The 20828-nt window shown below is 49.4% G+C and overlaps 1 protein-coding gene across 1 annotated transcript in view; it reads left to right on the top strand.

Annotated features, from left to right (window-relative positions):
- LOC147706789 (exportin-5-like) overlaps positions 1–20828 on the top strand; it is a 1247062-nt gene that overhangs the window by 701158 nt on the left and 525076 nt on the right. The window contains exon 23 of the mRNA XM_086925922.1: positions 1580–1677. Within this exon, the coding sequence (XP_086782048.1) occupies positions 1580–1677 (98 nt within the window). The remainder of the gene's footprint in view (positions 1–1579; positions 1678–20828) is intronic.

Genomic DNA, 20828 nt, shown 5'->3' with positions numbered 1-20828 from the left:
AGTGTGTTATCTGCAGCTCATATTCCTCGAACGGAAAATGCTTCTTACCAGTATACATCTGTTCTTGGCATGTAGAGCTGCAGATTCACACATGCGCATCCCCCCCCCCCCCCCCCCCCCCACCTCCCTGGCTACCTTAATCTGTTCCAGTATTATCTTAATTAGATACAACATACATGGACATCTCTTTCTGTTATCACAAGACTCCATCATTTCCCTTCTTAGCAAAAAAATGATCTTACGAGGGAGTCAATGCCCATGCGCAAAATTGTCCAATGGAGGAGTCGCCGATCTCTTGACTTCCAAGGACTTGTTACAAGACAATAACAAACTGCAAACATCCGGGCCCAACACCAGATGGCGATCTATGCATAGTGAGGGAATCTCCAGCTCTACATGCCAAGAACAGATGCATACTGGTAAGTAGCTTTTTCCTTTTGCCTCCTTATCACTGCAGTATAAAGCGTTCTGGCGTCCAGCTAGTTGTATTGTCACCCAAATTAACTACTGTGTGCATTAGTGCCTGAAGCTGAGGATGTTCACTTGACTGTTGCCCTCTCTTTCCCTCCCACCTTGTGTTCACACGGTCATTGGAATAAATCGGAGTGTGTCCAGGGGCTGGAGATTGTCAACTCTCCATTGTCTCTGCAATCTCTGGTTATCAACTTTGATTTAGCCTTAATTCCCCTTGCAGTGCAGCAAGTGCTTTGTTGACCTTGTTAGAGGGTGCTTTAGGTCTGCCACTTGATCTTGATTGGATGGCTTTTGTGTCTGTTTGAATTCCCTGATGTTTATTCAGTAGCTTACCTCCCAATTCTTTTGTTTGTCTTGCCCTTAGGGGATTTAGGTTTCAGTATGCTTTTGATTTGGTTGAATGTATGCTTCGAATGTTGATGACAGGAGCTGAGTTTTTTGTTTGGCATTTTCCTTGGCATTCTCGCTTTGGCGTTCTGTGGCTGTGAATGCCCTGTTCCTTCCGCTATCTCCATTCTCTCTCCAGTCATTCATTGCTGTCTCCCTCTGCCATCCTGAGCACTGCTGCTGCTCAGTGTCTCTATCCTCTCTTCTTCAGCAGTCTATCCACCCTTCCATCTACTCGCTTTTTCTCCACTCTCCTGCAGACCACCCCAAAAAAGAGTGGTTGACTATCTTGGAATTTGATTATGTATACTTCAAAAATGACTTCCTTTGTGTCTAGACACAACTTGACAATCCCCTTGAAAGTGCTCAAAATCACATTCCAAGATGGCCACCAGCTGATGTTCGCCTTTTCCATTGCTTGTGGCCCAGTTGTACCAGCATCAATCCTATACAAGCTGCTAACAAGCAATGGCAGAGCGAGATAGGTTGCCTTTGGCATAGCGTCCTAATTGCTGTCAATTAGCCACCTGTGATAAGTACTTCACATTTGCAGTGATGTTACTGCAGGAATAAAGATTGAAATGTAAATAAGAGTGTTTGTTAAATTCTTGATGCAGTTCTTCATCTTTGCGAGTTTTACATTATAAGTTGCCTAGACAATGTAAATAGGCAGCCTGCTTTATTCATGTGCTGATACTGCCTTAACTCCAAGATCCACGTGTCTTCATGAAACCCCTGGTACTCTACTGTCCCAAGGATGACCATCAGTCTCTTTTGTCTCCTGTTCTTGGGCCATTCCTGACCTCGCTCCACATGGTAAGAATTAGAGTGACATTTAAGCTCTGCATTGCAGCTTACGTAGAACATTGATGCTTCGTTATAGGTATAAAATGCATTTTGACATAAAACAATGTGTCTTCTGTTGTGCTTCGTGTGATTTTTTTTTTTTTTTTTTTTTAATCCCATTTTACCTGATCACATTAAGTGCATTTCCTCCTTTCATCACTAGTACAAACGTTTTATTCAATATTGTGATGGTATTATTTGTTGCTTAGTGCAGCGTTTGACTAAAACCTGCCTTATATTATGCATCGTATAAAGTCTGGCACAAACATTCGCAGAAGACATGGCTGGTAAAAGACAGGTATTTTGAAATTTTAAAGAATCCTCTCTGCACAGGTTTGCCTGGGCTGAGTTTGAGAGATGTATTACGACTTGAGAGGCACAGACTGCAGCATAAACATTAGTAAATGCAGCTTCAATAAGCCAAGAACTTTTTTACATGGGGCGACAGGCGCGGAAAAGGCGTGTGACTCACCTTAAATCTTATGCAATTGCCAACAGCTGGCAAATGAAAGGATCAGGGGGCCAGAAAGACGTGAGCTTGTTTTTTTCTTTGTTTCTGTTTTTTGCATCATGCCCTTTGGATATCTGCTGCTTTTCAGGCAGCCCATTAATTAAATCCTATTTAAAATGTTAAATGATCACATTAACTATTTTCATTCCTTCCATCATAAGAATGGCATATACTCAAACCGTGCATGTTTCCCATTTTAAGTCATGCAATGTTTTGCAAAAAGTACTCAAATTTCACTCTGGCACTGGTATGCTCTTGTGTACAAAAGTCACAGAAGATACTTGCTCACTATATTTTGTTTTAAACTGCATGAAAATTAGATTTACAAAGGATCAGGCAAAGTCCCTGCTCACTGTATTTTCTATAAAGTGTCTAAAGTCGCATATCTACATTCGCATGTCAACAGTGTGTGTCGAGGACACAGGGCAGCGAGGCACACATCCAGTTCATGTGAAACATTTTCTACTCAAACCAGTTTCCCATATGTGAAACTTTTATGTGCTAAGCACAAGGAAAAACTGAAATGATCAGAAATGGTATGGATATATGGCAGATTACTCTTGCTTCAGCCTACTTTTCAATTACCACCTATGTGTGAGAAACCCACTGATCGAACAAAACACTCTTTAGAAAAGGTTTTAAACTTGTGCATTACACAATCCCATCCCTCAAATGTGAACATTGATCATGTGCATTGGAATCTACTTTTTAACTTTGGTCACTTTTAAATGGATCATGATGAACCTGCCCTTTGTTGGGGAGCAGCTATTTGGGAAAAGGCTAACTCCTTATTGGCACTCTTTGAATAAAGCAGAGCCGCAGACTATTTTTGGGCATGGTCCCACCCACAGGGTAATTCTACAAAGAACGCCACTGATATTGTAGCTTTTCCAGGGCACAACTGACTGGGCAAGAGTTTTTGCTGTGATGAGGGTCACCTGCAGAATCACAACCCCTCTCCAAATTACACTCCTGCTTCTGTATCAGCAAAGTCCTTCTGGAGAGAGGAAATGGTTCCAGTTCCTTTTGAGTACAAACTATAATAACTCCGTCATTAATAGAGATAATAAATGTGGGTACTAATATATTCTGTAAATAGAGGGGAGGCCGTAGGTTCTATCACCGTATATAATGCATACAAAGTAGAATGTCAGGACTAAATTCATAGTGATAATTCATATATTCCATAAAAAAGAATTTCTAAAACAAGGTAAATCTCTCTGAATTTTGATACCCACATTCTAAGTTGTCTGCAAACCCCTCTGATTTCACCTTTGAGGACCACATACACCCGTTTGGGGTCTCATCTTTAAGGAATGTGGAATAATGTTCTGTGGGGTATGTAAATGTAAATGTATAGGCATTTATATAGCGCACTACTTACCCGGAGGGTCCCAAGGCGCTTCGACCGCTGCGAAACCCTTCCTGGCTTCCCTGAGAGATGGTCCCTTAATGGGTATCTCCAGGGTGAGACCAGGCATCCCCGGCGGTCTGGTGGGCCGTTAGTGAAGATGAGGCAAGCTAATGCCCAGAGTTGCCGAGTGTGATCGCTGATCAGAATGGGCACCGAGGCGAGAGAATTATCGAGTCCGCTGACCCTGGTCCAGAAACCTGCCGCACCGGGAATCGAACCCTGGTCCCGGGCCGTCCTCTGCTCTCGGTTCTGCCGCCTCTAACCAGTGAGCCACACTACTTCACCTGGGGTCACGCTAGACCAAGTGTCTGGTCATGAAGGTAATTTCTCCACTATACACCCTTCCATATTCCATCCCTGTATAGATGCCCCCAGTTCTCCCCTCTTCTGTTAATCTCCCTGCTTCTATATTGATCTTGGAAATCCTGACACTCCTCCCCAGATGACAATAGAACTGATGCCATTTGCAGAGAGCGTCTGGGGTGCAATATCTGCAGTTTGTTTGGTTCTTCAAATGGGCAGTGTCCTGGCTTTGAGTGTTTATTCTTTTCCAGAGTTGGAACAAGTGCAAGATGTCGCTGGCACAAGTGTTTCTGGTGCTGAATCTTCTTCCCTGTGGTGATTACTGCCTTTTCATAATGTCTGGCTGGTGTAAGCAAGGTTTCCCCAGGTGGCCTACTTGTCACTGGCTCAGACAGTGGATCTCCACCATCAGTTTGGTTTCTTCTTCAATTTGCAAATGTTTCACTTTCTGCCAACTACAAATCTCCTTAGAAGGGAAATTCTGGACACTAATCACAAGCACGCCTTTACCAAGACCCGAAGCCTTGTGCCTTTTGGGCTTAGATTTTGATGTTTTATCCACTGGCAGTTTGTGCTGTACGGATTGTCCCCTGGCTCCTAAGGCTGTGTGCCTCTCGCATTCCCTATGTTCTGTTTGAGGTGGAAGATCATTTTGAACTACAGATGACCCCTGCCTCCATCCCAACAGGGATGGAGGCGGGGTCATCTATAGGCGGGGGTCAACTATAGGCGGGGCTAACTATAAATTGCGCTCCCGCAAGGTGAGTGAATAATAATCTCTTATGACTTCACTTATTACATCATTTAGGACCCGTTCTACGACATTTATGACATCACTGAGGACATCATCCAATGAGTGTGCTGGTTTGTTTTATAGTTTACAAAGTACCTGGTAACTACAATATTACTTTTCTACCTATTTTTGTACAGCCTGTGTCCAGCTAATTAGTGTGTTTGCAAAATTCACCCGCCTCTAAATGCACCATAGGTGTGTAGTAGTATCGGGTTTGGTATACATTTTTGTATTGAAGAGTAACTCTGTGTGCATGTGACATTTGATGACTTGCGTTCATTTTGTTAAACACAAGTTTTTTGGTACTGTTGAAAAAGTTTCCAGCAAGGGAAAGATTCTATGTACTACATACTAAGTATTTTAGGCAGCCTGGAGATATTAGACAGAATTGTCTCAACATGACAATTACTGCTTAACATACAAGACTGTGTGCTCCAGGTACTAACATGTACACGTGCTTGTTTTGCTTCAGAAGTTGGGCTCTTTGTAAAGTTTTTATCTCAATATGAAGGCTGCACATAGTATGATCTTTAGAACGTTCAGACCCTGGTTATTTTAAGTGAATAGTGGCTCTTTGTACAATGTTTGTATAGAGTGTACACTGTTCTTAGTAGATACTTTTCAATACTCTGTAGTGTATTTCTCATGAGAATTTCACAGTCTGCAAACAGTGTGGTACAGAGCAAACTCTCTACATAGTGTAAACAGTGATAACTGTTCCCACTTTTCTACTTATGTCCACTTAATTTCTCATCTTAGGGTCAGTGACTGTCAGGGGGTTGATACACGTAGTAAGGCATCAGTTATGTAATAGGGCTTCAGTATTTGGAGGAACATGGTTTTCCCAGAGCAGATTGCACACCATGTGCAGGATTGGTTCATAGTCCACATGAACTCTGCTGCCTAGGAAGTGTTATAGGGTCAATGTTGCTGGTAGCACAAGCTTGCTTAACCTATGTGGGTTGTATTTATGATAGCAGTAATGATGCTTCATAGTAATCTGAGCTATTTTGCACTTACTTTTATAGTTCTAATTCTATATTCATTTATAGAGCAATGTTAGAAGGTTGGATTATGTCATAAATTATATCATAGATCATGTCATGAGTGATGTAATATGTGAGGTCATAAGCAGTTCATGGCTGGGGGAGCAAGTTATTGTTAGCTCTGCTAACAGGTGAATTTTAGTGGTTTGTTTTGTATTTCAAAACGTTAACGTTGTTGCTGACCGATGTACCAGTACTTTAACCTTTGTGTTTGCTTTTTGTGAATTTCTAGTTTTTTTTAACGTAAAGTAATATTTTATTACCATGCTTAAATGCAACCCCAGCCAAACACGGCCTTTGACTGTGTGGATCGGGGTTGATCACAGGGCCATTGTTTTATAAAGGGGAGGAGGTGATGCAGCCCCATCCCTGAGCCTTATTAGGCCTTGGGGACCACTTTCCCCAGGGTCCTTTTTTTATGAAACGGCAGGCAGGGTCACAGTAGACTGCTCTCTTGATTCCTCAGCCGCACCCCGTCACCTAATTCCCTTTCTCATTCTCACCCAAGTTATAGACTTCCCTCAGGCATCTTTAAAAATATTTTTATTTTGGAGGTGAAGTAAAATGGCTTTCTTTCTTTAAGTGCCTCAAGCTACTCTCTCCTCAAGGTGTGTTCATTCCCTAATGGATTGGTCGCACCACTGGAGTTAATGACTACTCCTATGAAATATACATTGGGTCATCAACCCGCACTGGAGATCAACTTTGTCGATCCTCTCTATAGATGATCGATTCTTGCCACAAAAAAAGCCAGAGAGAGATTCTCCCATTTCTGAGGGCATTACAGATTCCCCTGGTCCGATGTTCTATCCTCCTAATCTCATGTGTCTGGCATCCTTTGACTTTTTTCTCTGAACACTAACCAGTATTATACTACGGAACTGCACCTTGCCTCTCCTTGCAAGACTCCTTAAAGTAGGCTCCATGTGACTTACCTGATATTCTGGGCTGTCAGATTTGAGGCCTTTAAGGGCTTCACATCAAGCAACCTATGTTTCTGCAACAGAGAAGTCTTCTGTCACTGATGCCCCCTATGGATCATTATAGTTTAGTTCTATATAACGTCCACCATTTGGAATTACTTCTTGGGTGTCCTTGGGTGGCTGTGTGTGTTATCATCATCATTTCATCTTCATCATTTCTCCAAAGCAATACAGTGCTTTCTTTGCTACCTAGATGAGCTGACTTGCAATTTTAAACATTGTCAGAATAAAAAATTACCCACGTTTTCTTTGGTCTCTGGGAAGGAGTATTGTTATTACTGTTCTACTATTAAGGATACTTGGCTGGCATTTAGGATTTTGCTATTGAATTGAATACCTGAACTACTGATAGAATGGCTATATTTGATTTTGCCAACAGCTTCACTAGCTTTTGCAAACCAGCTACTGTAGTTTATATCTGTGTAGGAAGCTGGCTCTGTATATACCATACCAAAGTGAGGTATAGTGTGCACAGAGTCCAGTGGAACCCCAAAGGTAGGCGGAGGTAAAGTTAGATAGAACCTTACTCTCTATTTGTGGAAGTGGGGTCGAGCAGTAAGGCAGTATCAGAGGACAGTGTTAAGCATTTGTTGTACACACTCAGTCAGCAAATGAATTCACACACTCAAAGACCATGCAAGCCTGGCACAGGTAAGCAATAAGTACTTTACAGTAGTAATACAATTGAAATACAGTTTGAATGATACTTGTATATGCACTTTGATTTGATTTACAGTTTGGATGCAGAGAAATGCAATGCTTTACTTAGTAAATGCAATACATAGACTTGAATAGGCGTTTTGGTATAATAGCAGGTAAGTAACTTTTGAGATTACTAGGGTACACAGAGTAGTATACCAAGATACTACTCTGGGACATTTCCTGAAAACAGGTAAGTAAAATCGTTTTTGTTAGATTACACAGTTTTAAAGAATTTCTTTAGTCTCCCAAACTCCACACTTGGAAACTTTTCACAGAAAAACAGTCGGTGTTATCCTATGAAGTAAAATAATGTTATCGGTGTTGAGGTAAGTATTTGGAGGTGGGAGGGGAGCTGAGGTTCTGGGGTAGACTCGGGGGTCCCCCAGGGTCAAGGATGTACTCCTGTTACACCCTCAGCTGCAATAGGGCGGCTGGGTGTGCTGAGGCCCAATGTTATCCAATGGGGATAGGGGACCTCCGGTTGGTGGCTGCTGGCAATTAGGCCACTGGGTTGTGGGAGCAAAGATCCTGGACTTCAGGTTAAGGCAAATGGGGAAACAAATTAGCACCAAAGATGCACCCTTAGTGGCACTGGGTTGGTGAGGTGTAGGGTGCTGTTTCGACGTACAATGCCCTGTTGTTTCCAATGGAGAACCTCCGGTTTACAGAAGCACTGCAGGCAGGGAGATGAAGGTCTTCTTGGTGCCACCACCACTTTGAGAGTTAAGTTGGGAAGTTAGGGGTTGGTTAGGCACCGTCGGTTGGGCACACAAGGCTTGGGTGCAGGGGTGCCTTTTGGGGTCAGATCTTCTTGCCAGCTGCTGTTCGCAGTTAGGGGTGCCTTCTGGATTTAGATTGCAGGCTTCGGCTGGAGGCAGGTCAGGGGTCACCAGATCTCCGGTCAGGATCTCCAGGGCTACGTCCTCATGGTGTTTGCCCACTCGAGCTCAGGCCGTAGACGGCGGGTGCAGAGTGGGGCAGATGCGCGGTGTCTGGCTGGAGCTAGATGTTGCAGATAAACAAATCAGGTGTTCACGGGAGACATGGTCTTTGTGCTTGAAGGCAGGCAGGTCCTTCGGGGCTTTCGAGGTTGCTGGCTGCAGGAAACACCGGGATTTCGGAGGAGCAGGTTCGAGGGGAGACTGTCCGGCAGGGCTGGGGCCAAGCCAGTGGGTGTCTTCCTCTTGTTAGCTGCTGCACAGCTGTTCGGTCCTTCTAATTCTTCTTCTTCTTGTTGAGGAAGCAAAGTTCAGGGGTGCCCCTAAATACTAGATTTAGAGGGTATTATGCCACCATACTGTGGGAGGGGGGCATGAGCCTGTCCCTGGTTGGCAGAGTCCCCTCCATCTTCAAGATGGTGTGGAGTGAGAGTTGTGCTTTTTCGCACCTCCCCTACCTGAGCTGTGGAGTTGGTAGAGGGAGCCACACCCATGGCCTATGTTCTTTCCCTAAAACTGCATTGAAGCCTACACCCAATTGGCATCTCTGGCCACAGGTCAGCCCCAGAGCACTGGGACCAGAAAATGCCTCTAAGGACTGCAGCACTTATTGTGCCACCCTTAAAAGGTCCTGTACCCTGGCACTCACACAATGCCTTTGCAGGCTGCGTGTCTCGGTGCAGAACAAAGTGAAGAGTCCACATGGCACACATCGCTGTGTGCCATACCTACAACCCACTGCCCTGGCATAGTTCAGTCACCCCTCTAGCTGGGTGCATGATACCAGTGGTGAGGATACATGTGCATGAGCCCTGTACCCCTACAGTGTCTAAGTCCATTCTCAGACATTTTAAGTGCAATGCTGCCATTCAGAATATATGGTGCTGAGAGTTTGTCATTACTGTGAGAAGTTGGCCTGATATGCAGTGCTCACTATTCTAGTGATCACTATGTATCAGTCCAAACAACCCTTATGGTGATTGGTTGTAAGTCAACCGATAGACCAGCTATCCTAGTAGCATGGACAAGAGCAGTCTTCGGGCTAAACTCTAGAGGGCGCGTTAAGCCAGCTGTTATACCATCACATATACCCCTTGAACACCAAGTGAAAGGACACCACACAAGTGTTATGAAAATAAACAGTGTATTTATTTAGATCACAACAGCCCTGTTCTCTTTATGAGGACAGGGTACTAAGCAGACAACAAAACTCTTACGAAAATATTTTAAGTTGCACAATTTACACAAATGCCCGAGGGGCACGAAAAACCACATACTATGAAAGTGGAATGCGAAATTACTAGCAGGTAAGTACTGGACTAATAGGCTTTGGAATCGCTAGGACTACGGTACTGAACCTTCAGATTACTAGTAGGAGGCCTATGGGACTCGGGTGCAGAGTGTGCACTTTCACGCGGGATGTGGGACAAAGTCTATGGGAGCTAGTAAACGCAAAGTTAGTGTTCTCGGGCGAACCCGATAAGGTAGGTCGAAAACGACAATGGATTTGGACCCTTAGATAGTGAGGCTATGCTGGGGCACCGAAATGCCGAAGTTACCTAGCCCAGGGGCTGCGGCTGCATAGGTCTGAAAAGACGTTGGGAATCCTCGTTGACGAACCAGGAGCCTGAAGAAAGAGTTGCTGGCAGGCGACCAGTGAAGATTGTTCGAAGTGATCCAAGCCTGGATCGAAGATGGAAGACACCTGAAAGCAGAGGGGACCAAGATCTTGACCACTAGCCAGTGATCAGATGGCAACAGGAGGGCACCGGATGGTAGTCACCTCGACTAGGTGAGTGGGCGACGCTGGGCTCTGCAGTCTCACGGACCAGGAGGCGTTGTCGGCGACCAGGATGGAGGTGCGAGCTGTCCCACGATGGTTGATGCTGTCGACGTCGCTGGACCCAGGATTGGGGCAACAAGTCTTTGCAAATTCAAGCCCACGCCATGGACCTAAAATGGCGTCTGGAGTGGACCAGGAGGGTCCGGGGTGCTCCTCTTTTGGAAGGGAGCAAGGGCCAGTCTGGAGCAACCAGACCAGCAGTGGTGATGTCGTCGGTCGTCGTCGGGAAGGCCACAAGCCAGCGGGCTAGTAGCCGGACAACGCGGTGAGCAGCAAAAAGCAGAAGGGCCCCACGCAGATCTCGTGGATGCTGGGAGGCTGGACTTCGGTGCTGGAGCTGCTCAGGGTCGGGGCTTCTCGGACCCCAATGCACTCACCAGAGGATCCCTCGGCGGTCGTGCTGGATAGAAGTCGTGCAGTTCTGATGATGGCCGGTCCCTCGGTCTCGTCGCACCTACGGTTCTCAGCTTAGCTGTAGAGCTAGGTAGAGGTCAGAGGTGCCAGGGAAGCCGGGTCTCGTCGAGCTGGTCAGTCGGATTCCGGAGGAAGGACGTGCAGCAAACCGCAGAGTTCTTAGATGGTGCCTGCGGATGCAGGGTGACTACTCCTTAGCCACAAAGGAGAAATCTTGAGAAGAGTCGAGAGTTCCTTTCGTAGAAAGTAGTTTCTTGAATCAAAGATGATCTAATTTGGAAGGGTCCCCGCTCCTGCCTTTATCCTAAAGAAAGGGGTGGGTACGCAACTAGGTTTTGCCCTAGGGGTGGGACCAGGAAGGGGGGTGGTTACACCCCTCTCCCATGCCGGACTTTCCCCAGGCCAGGGGCTTTTGTGCCCCTGGAACTGGTTCTAGCCGGCAGATGCGTAGTGAGCACCGGGGTGCCACTTGCAGTCACCTTCCTGTAAAGCCCTGCCTACCCAGGATACACAAAACCCTGTCTGGGATGGTGCTAGCACCGCCCCTGACAAGAAACCTTTTGTCCAAGCTCCCCTCGCTGGAAGGACTCCCAGCTGCAGGAGGTCAGACTCGTGTCTGTGGTGGTAGCATCCATTTTGTGATGCTGAGGCTTGAGTTAACTTTAACCGGGGTTCACAGTTACATACATGTCGTGTCCCTCTAGAAGGGTGGAATGCTAACCCCGTCGCCAGAATTGGCGAGGGGTTAGTATTCCAATTCGTATGACACCTTACTCGACATGTTTTGATAAAGCGATACCAGAGATAGCATTTAACCGCGAGGATTATAATGCACTTAAGAGTATATGGTATGTGTTATCAAGGAACAGCTATTAGGACTTGGTTCCGCAAGCTGCAAACGGGCTCAGCTCATGCCAGAGCACCATCTCACACGATTCCAAGCACTCTGCCTTCAGGATTGTCAATGCCTGCCATAGGAGTGACTGATAGGAATCTGTGTGTCCATTTTGAGGGTTAGATATAGGTATACTATATCTAAAGCAAAGGGTGATTACACCACCTTGCCCCAGCTGTCGTGCAGCCAGTTGTGTCAGATTTAGATGGCCACCCAGGGGTGGCATAATACATGCTTCAGCCCCTGGTAGGCCCTGGGTACACCTATGCCCTGAGTTACAGGGTCTGATAAGTTGGCCCAGTACCAATTGGAAATGTACCTAAGGTACATGGAATCCATTTTAGAGAGAGAGCAGTAGGCCTGGGGTCCTGATTGGCAGGGCCCCTAGGTCAACTAAGTCGGAAAACCAGCAAAACACCAGGCAAAAAGTTGGGGGCAACCATAGTCAGGTATCCACCTTCCACCTTCCTACAATTACGAACTCCACAGCACCATAATGGCTACACTGAAAACTGATTAATTTATGATCAAACTTCTCAACACATTAAACCCACACTGATGACAGTGTGGGGTTTAAGGAAAAATGCACACAGAGGGCATCCCTGAAAACTAACCTACAACTAGTGTCCAGGCTGGTGGCTGCCTTCAGCTGCCACCGCCAGACATGTTTTTGGACCCCTGGGTAGGGGGCGGCTGCTCGCTGTGGCCTGAAACAATGCACATCCTGGGACGAGGTGCCATGCTTCCTCCACCAGGATGGGCAGGGTTCCCGAAGGCGAAGCTTCAAAGGCTTGCCGCTTTTGTGAGCTTCCCCAGGCCACTTGCTGCTTACAGTAACTGGTCCCACTGGTTCTGACCCTCTCTTTGGGCGAGAGTACCGGCAGGAAAAACAAGCGAGGAAGGGTGCCTGGTTAACAGGAGCCCAGAGCACACTCAGTCAAAGTACATACGCAGTTCAGCAAAAAGTGGAGGAAACCATGCAGAAGGAGGGCACTTTCTCACAATATGGTCCTCTGGTTCAGTGTTTTTGTTGTTGAGCCGCTAGTGGATGCAAGCTGCCTGGTTGCTTTTGCCTACTTTGTGTGTCACTTATGATGAGGTGTCTTACACTCTGTAAGATCGGCATTGGGTTGGGGTGTTTTGCTCTCTTCCATCAGCCAGTTTTGGCTTTCCATGCTTGGGCTGTGGAATGAAGAATATTTTTCCCCCGTTTTCGGTGCCATTTCTTAGCTTGCACCTCTCCTGTTTGAAAGTTGCACCTGACCACACCCAAGAGTTTGCCCAAGAGTATGAAGTGTTTGGCGTTGAGGACCTGACTGGATATCAAACTTTCCAAAATCTACAGCAGCATTGCTGTTTGACATCACAGGTGCAAAATAGTGTCATGGAAATTTAGCAGTCCATTAAATTGTGATTTCGCTTGTTATAACATTTTTTTTTTTAATTAAACTGAATCAGTGCATAGCAAGGAAAAATATAAACTAATGGTATATTTCCCCAAATATTTATTCACAGCAGTTTGAGCATCTTTGAGCACCGTTGTCCATGATAGTGTATGTTTTACTTTCTTCTTTTTACATATTATTTAATGCTGTTTTTAAAAAACGTAATATCCATAATCTGTTTTTTATGACGGCTACATCTACCTACAGATTCTTCACCTTAGAAAAATCCCCAGATGTCAGTCCTTTTCCATAGCTCTCCCAGACTATCAATCAATCAATCAATCAGTGACACTTGTAAAGCGCGCTACATACCCGTAGGGTCTCAAGGCGCTGGGGAGGGGGGGTGCCGCTACTGCTCGAACAGCCAGGTCTTCAGCTTCTTCCTGAAGGAGAGGTGGTCTTGGGTTAGGCGCAGGTCGGACGGGAGGGAGTTCCAGGTCTTGGCGGCCAGGTAGGAGAAGGACCTTCCTCCTGTAGTCGCTCTTCGGATGCGGGGGACGGCGGCGAGGGCGTGGTTGGCTGATCGGAGGTGGCGTTTGGGAGCGTAGAAGTTGACTCGGCTGTTGAGGTAGCTCGGGCCTTGGTCGTGTAGGGCTTTGTGTGCGTGGGTGAGGAGGCGGAAGGTGATTCTCTTGTTGATGGGGAGCCAGTGAAGGTCTCTCAGATGTCCGGAGATGTGGCTGGACCGTGGGATGTCGAGGATGAGTCTGGCTGAGGCGTTTTGGATCCGCTGGAGTCTCTTCTGGAGCTTGGCGGTGGTCCCGGCGTAGAGGGCGTTGCCGTAGTCTAGTCGGCTGGTGACGAGGGCCTGGGTGACGGTCTTCCTGGTCTCTGAGGGGATCCACCAGAAGATCTTCCGTAGCATGCGTAGGATGTTGAAGCAAGCCGAGGAGACGCTGTTGACTTGTCTGGTCATGGAGAGGGAGGAGTCCAGGATGAAGCCCAGGTTTCGTGCATGGTCTGTCGGTTTGGGTGCGGTGCCCAGGGCGGGAGGCCACCAGGAGTCGTCCCAGGCGGAGGGTGAAGAGCCCAGGATGAGGACCTCCGTCTTGTCCGAGTTCAGTTTCAGGCGGCTGGTCGTCATCCACTCGGCTACCTCTTTCATCCCTTCGTGCAGGTTGGCTCTGGCGGCGGCGGGGTTGTTGGTCAGGGAGAGGATCAGCTGGGTGTCGTCGGCGTAGGAGATGATGCTGAGGTGGTGTTTGCGTACGATGGCCGCGAGGGGGCTCATGTAGACGTTGAAGAGGGTGGGGCTCAGTGATGATCCTTGGGGGACGCCGCAGATGACTTCGGAGGCCTCTGACTTGTACGGTGGTAGGCGGACTCTTTGTGTTCTTCCGTCGAGGAAGGAGATGATCCATTCCAGCGCCTTGTCTCTGATTCCGATGTTGCTGAGACGCCGTATTAGGGTGCGGTGGCAGACCGTGTCGAATGCCGCGGAGAGGTCTAGGAGGATGAGGGCCGCTGTTTCTCCATTGTCCATCAGGGCTCGGATGTCATCGGTGGCGGCGATGAGGGCGGTCTCGGTGCTGTAGGGGGCACTGGGTCCATCGTAGTGCTAGATGGTGCTGAAAAGATACCATAGTTACATCAGTAGAGCCAAAACGCAACAGCCGTGGCGTGTCCATGCCAGTTCTCTTTTCTCCACGTCCTTCAGAAACACCTATCAGGAGCTTCTCTCCCTACGACTTCAGCATCTTTCCTTAGTAGAATTCACTGATGCTACTCTTTCTAAAATCATTTAATTGCAGTGCTTTAGGGTTTTTGTGAGAAGTTGGCCTGATATGCAGTGCTCACTATTCTAGTGATCACTATGCATCAGTCCAAACGACCCTTATGGTGACTGGTTGTAAGTCAACCTTAGACCAGCTATCCTAGTAGCGTGGATACGAGCAGTCTTCGGGCTAAACTCTAGAGGGCGTGTTAAGCCAGCTGTTATACCATCACATACCCCTTGAACACCAAGTGAAAGGACACCACACAAGTGTTATGAAAATAAACAGTGTATTTATTAGAATCACAACAGCCCTGTACTCTTTATGAGGACAGGGTACTAAGCACACAACAAAACTCTTAGGAAAATACTTCAAGTGCACAATCTACACAAATGCCCGAGGGCACGGAAAGTCTAGTGGTCTCGGGCGAACCCGATAAGGTAGGTCGGAAGCGATAGGGACTCGGGACCCTTAGATAATGAGGCTATGCGGGCACCGAAATGCCGAAGTTACCTAGCCCAGGGGCTGCGGCTGCACAAGTCTTTACAGACGTCGGGAGTCCTCGCTGACGAACCAGGAGCCGGAAGGAAGGAGTTGCTGCCCGGCGACCAGTGGAGATAGTTCGTAGAGATCCAAGCCTGGATCAGAGATGGATGACACCTGAAAGCAGAGGGGACCAAGTTCGTAACTACTAGCCAGTAGTCAGAGGGTACCAGGAGGGTACTGGATGATCGTCACCTCGACTAGGTGAGTGGGCGACGCTAGGCTCTGCTGTCTCACCGACCAGGAGGCGTTGTCGGCGACCAGGATGGAGGTGCGAGCTGTCCCACGAAGGTTGATGCTGTCGGCGTCGCTGGGCCCAGGATTGGGGCAACAAGCCTTGGCAAATTTCAGGGCCACGGGGTGGGCCTAAAATGGCGTCTTGAGTGGACCAGGAGGGTCCGGGGTGCTCCTCTCTCAGAAGGGAGCAAAGGCCAGTCTGGAGCAACCAGACCAGCAGCGTTGGTTGTCGGGCGTCGTCGAAGGCCACAAGCCAGCGGCTAGTAACCAGACAACGTGATGAGCGGCAAAGAGCAGAAGGGCCCCACGCAGATCGTGGAGATGCTGGGAGGCTGCACTTCGGTGCTGGAGCTGCTCAGGGTCGGGGCTTCTCGGACCCCAGAGCACTCACCAGAGGATCCCTCGGTGGTCGTACTGGTTAAGAAATCGTGCAGGTTTTGAAGATGGCCGGTCCCTCGAGGTCTCGTCGCACCCACGGATCTCAGCTGGGCTGACGATGTGGGTAGAGGTCAGAGGTGCCAGGGAAGCCGGTTCTCGTCGAGCTGGGCAGTCGGATTCCTGGGGAAGGACGTGCAGGAAACCGCAGAGTTCTTAGATGGTGCCTGCGGATGCAGGGTGACTACTCCTTAGCCACAAGGGAGAAATCTTGAGAAGAAGTCGAGAGTTCCTTTCGTAGAAAGTAGTTCTTGATTCAAAGATGATCTAATTTGGAAGGGTCCCCGCTCCTGCCTTTATCCTAAAGAAAGGGGTGGGTACGCGACTAGGTCCTGCCCTAGGGGTGGGACCAGGAAGGGGGGTGGTTACACCCCTCTCCCATGCCGGACTTTCCCCAGGTCAGGGGCTGGGGTGCCCCTGGAACTGGTTCTAGCCGGCAGATGCGTAGTGAGCACCGGGGTGCCACTCCGCAGTAACATTCCTGTAAAGCCCTGCCTACCCAGGATACACAAAACCCTGTCTGGGATGGTGCGAGCACCGCCCCGGACAGGAAACCCTTTGTCCAACCTCTCCCCGCTGGAAGGACTCCCAGCAGCAGGAGGTCAGACTCGTGTCTGTGGTGGCAGCATCCATTTTGTGGAGCTGAGGCTTCAGTTAACTTTAACCGGGGTTCACAGTTACATACATGTCGTGTCCTTCTAGAAGGGTGGAATGCTAACACCGTCGCCAGCATTGGTGAGGGGTCAGTATCCCGATTCGTATGACACCTTACTCGACATGTCTTGATAACGCGATACCGAAGTTAGCGATATGGTACGCGTTATCATGGAACAGCCATTGGGTCTTGGTTCCGCAAGCTGCAACCGGGCTCGGCTCGTGCCAGAGCCCAATTCACACGATTCCACGCACTCTGCCTTCAGGATTGTCAAGGCCTGCCATAGGAGTGACTGATAGGAATTCGGGTGTCCATTTTAGGGTTAGATATAGGTATACTATATCTAAAGCAAAGGGCGTGTACACCACCTTGCCCCAGCTGTCGTGCAGCCAGTTGTGTCAGATTTAGATGGCCATCCAGGGGTGGCCTAATACATGCTTCAGCCCCTGGTAGGCCCTGGGTACACCGATGCCCTGAGTTACAGGGTCTGACAAGGCGGCCCAGTACCAATTGGAAATGTACCTAAGGTACATGGAATCCATTTTAGAGTGAGAGCAGTAGGCCTGGGGTCCTGATTGGCAGGGTCCCAGGCCAACTAAGTCGGAAAACCAGCAAAACACCAGGCAAAAAGTCGGGGGTAACCATAGTCAGGTATCTACCTTCCTACAGTTTTCACCTCCCAAGAGGTAAGGATTTAAGCTCTGTCACAATTGCAACAGAAAATTATTGTATCTGAAAGAAATGGATAGTTCTAGATTCCTTACTTTACAATTACTCCCAGGCGTCAGACTGGTTCCGGAAAGATTTTCGTCAGCAGTACCCCTGCGCGTCGAAAGGTGGTGTCGGTCGGCTCCACGTTCGGCGTCGTGGTCGCCGGGATGACGTCGCAGCAGCTACATAGACGCCGCCCTCACGCTCTTCAGTTATTTCTTTTTCAGTGCCAGCAAGCGCAGATCCGGAAAGAGAGCGGTACCTCCAGTCACTTTTTGACTGACTTTTTTCTCGACTTTTGTCAACTCCTGCTGAACGAGCGATGCCCGACTTCAAGGCCTGCGGTTCCTGTAACCGACTAATGTCGGTGATGGATCTGTCCCGCATGTGTCTCTACTGCCTGGGGTGCGACCATGACCCAGAGTTGTGCTCTGAGTGCCGAACCATGGCCCAAAGTCTTTGCGGACTGGTCTTGAAAGCTCCTCGAGGCCTAGCAGTCCGCTCTGTGTCAATCGAGGTCGCGGGGGAGGTCGAGGGACCGATCATGGAGCCATCACACCTCTTCTAAGTCTTCGCATTCCGGGTCAGGTAAGTCGAAGCATTAGAAGAAGTCAAAAAAGTATCTTCATTCTTCGACTCCCCCTCGTCCGTTGACCAACGCAACAAAGGGAGCAGGTGGTGCCCCTCCCGCTGCTTCATGTGCGAGCCTACAGGGTCGACTCTGGCCTGACTGGAAGCAACCCCTGCCCAGCTTTGTCAGTTCTATGAATCGATGCATGCCATCTTTGGGCAGCCCGACTCCGCCACCGCTCCTTCGGGCCCCGCGGACTCGGCTGGGGGCCCTAGGCCTTCGACGCCAGTGGCTTCGGCCTCGGCATCGCAGGGCTCCCTTGGATCCAGGCCTGGATCCGGATTGGCACCGAGCAACCTCGTAATACCTCTACAGGCACTGATTCCACCGGCACCACATCCACAGCCGGCACCCGGCTGGACCCCCAGCCAGCGTCGGCCCCGGCTACCGCCCGATGTGGACACGGAGCCGGACCGGCGACGTCCAACGCTGGATCTGGTACCAATGGGTACTTTTGGACCTGTGTTCCGCTCTTTTCAGCCAGATTGGCTGCCAGAGGAGGGTTGAGTAAGACTGGGAAGGGTCTGGAGACCCTTTGACCGACCAGTTGGATTATGATCTGGACTGGAGAGAGGAACTTGTGGTTGTCAGTGGTCTGGATACCTCCCCAGACCTTGGCATGTTGTCTCCTACCATGGCTACGGAGGAGGGAGCGGCATACGCAGTGGTGTTGCGTAGGGCATCCGAGGCTCTCCACCTCGAGCTACCTATGGTGGCACTCAGGACTAACCTCCTGACAGAGGTGCTTCAGCCGGCAGCGACTTCTTCGGAGCCCCTGCTGCTGTTCAGTGAAGCCCTATCTGACATCATTTTGGGCACCTGGTCAAAGAACAACACAGGGACTCCTGTGGATAGGATGATTTCCTGACGCCACCGCCCGGATCCGGGCGACCCCACTTTCCTCTCCCAGCAACCCCTCCCCGAGAGCTTGGTGGTTCAAGCCTCGTCATCCAAATGTGCATTCCCTAACGCTCCACCTGATAGGAATCTAAAAACCTAGACCAACTTGGGAAGATGTTTTCTTCCTTCCGCTTGTGACTGCGGTCGTTAAACACGGCATGTCTGTTTGGTCGTTATTCCCATTCTGTGTGGGATACGGTGGCGCAAGTGCTGACACTGTGTCCGGAGGTGGCCCGGACTGTGCTCTCCCATGCAGTTGCGGAGGGACGAGGCACAGCAAATTTTACCATCCGCTGTGGACTGGACACCGCTGACTCTCTGGGTAGGACGATTTCAACGTTGTAGCCCTTCAACACTACGCCTGGCTGAGGTAGACTGGCTTTTCTGGATATGTTCAGAACACCCTGAAGGACATGCCCTTTGATGGCCGTCGCCTGTTCGGCAACAAAGCATGTAGTGCGCTAGAGCCCTTTAAGGACTCTCGGGCTACTGCCAAATCCTTGGGCCTCTCCACCACACACCCTGCACTGTCTGCTTTTCGCCCCTTTCGTGGCTACAGAAGGGCTGCCTCACCACGTTCCTTCCAGGGTCACAGGCCGGCACATGCTGGTCAGCCGCAGTGCGGCCGGCGACGCGGGAACCACCGTCGTGGTTCTGGGGGCCAGTCCACCACAGCACCCTCGGCAGCTGCCACCAAACCGCCATCATCTCCCAAACTGGCATACCATCACGTCGGACAGGTGGGTTTTGCAGATAGTCTGAAGGGCCCCTCCCCTCCCCCCGCCATGCCACCTCAGTACCATTGAATGATGGGTGATCATCTGGCCCTTCTCCAACAGGAAATTACAGCTCTCTTGGCCTAGGGAGCCATTGAACACGTTCCTTCCCCAGAAGTCGGTTGTAGTTGCTAGTCCCACTACTTTCCGGTGCTCAAGAAGGACAAGGCCCTGCGTCCTATCTTGGATCTCAGGAACGTCAACCACTTCTTCCAGAAGGAAAAGTTCAACATTTTGACCCTGGCTCAGGTCCTGTCAGTACTCGGTCCTGGAAACTGGATGGTAGCGTTGGACCTGCAGGACGCTTATTTTCACATCCCAGTCATGCCGGCGTTACCTGCGCTTCACGGTAGGCCATTAGCATTTTCAGCTTACCGTGCTCCTCTTTGGCCTTTTCAGCTCCCCTCGTGTGCAAGTGATGGTAGTGGTCGCTGCTAGCCTGCTCAGATCAGGGGTTCCAGTCCTCCCACTTGTTGTTGAAGGCGGGCTCACCCTATGCAGTTGTCTCCCACCACCAGACTACCGCCGACCTCCTGCATTCGCTGGGGTTTTCCATCAACGTGCCGAAGTCACACCCGTCTCACTCTCAGAAGTTCCTTTTCATCGGAGCGGTTCTGGACACAGTGCAGTTCCGGGTATATCCTCACGAACAGCAAGTCCGGGATATTCGGGCTATGATTCTGATCTTGCAGCCTCTATCCCGGGTTTTGGTCAGGATGACCCACAGGCAACTGGGCCTCCTGCATCCTGCTGGTGGATCATGCCAGATGGCATATGCGTGCTCTGCAGTGGGGCCTAAAGTTCCAGTGGGCACAGCATCAGGGGAACCTGTCCGATTGCGTCCAGATCTCGGAGGGCACTACATGCCAACTGAGGTGGTGTCTCACGAACCAGGATTGTGTCGACAGCAGATTCCTCTCCCTTCCTCAACTAGAGTGCACAGTGGTGACCGATGCATTACTTCTGGGATAGGGCGGCCACATGTGGGAGGTGGAAATCGGAGACCTCTGGTTTCCAGCAGAGTCCGGGCTCCATATCAACCTTCTGGAGCTTAGGCGATTTGTCTTGCACTCATAGAATTCCTTGCTTCTGTCCGGGGAAGAGTAGTGCAGGTGTTCACGGACAACACCACCGCCATGTGGTACTGCAACAGATTGGGGTGGGGTCGTGGACCCTATGTCAAGAGGCTCTCCGTCTCTGGACATAGCTGAAACATCAGGGCATATCCCTG

This window comes from Lissotriton vulgaris, chromosome 6 (genome assembly GCF_964263255.1).
Source record: "Lissotriton vulgaris chromosome 6, aLisVul1.2, whole genome shotgun sequence".
NCBI lineage: Eukaryota > Metazoa > Chordata > Amphibia > Caudata > Salamandridae > Lissotriton > Lissotriton vulgaris.
The sequence above is the reverse complement of the archived record's forward strand: the minus strand, read 5'-3'. Positions and strand labels throughout refer to the sequence as shown.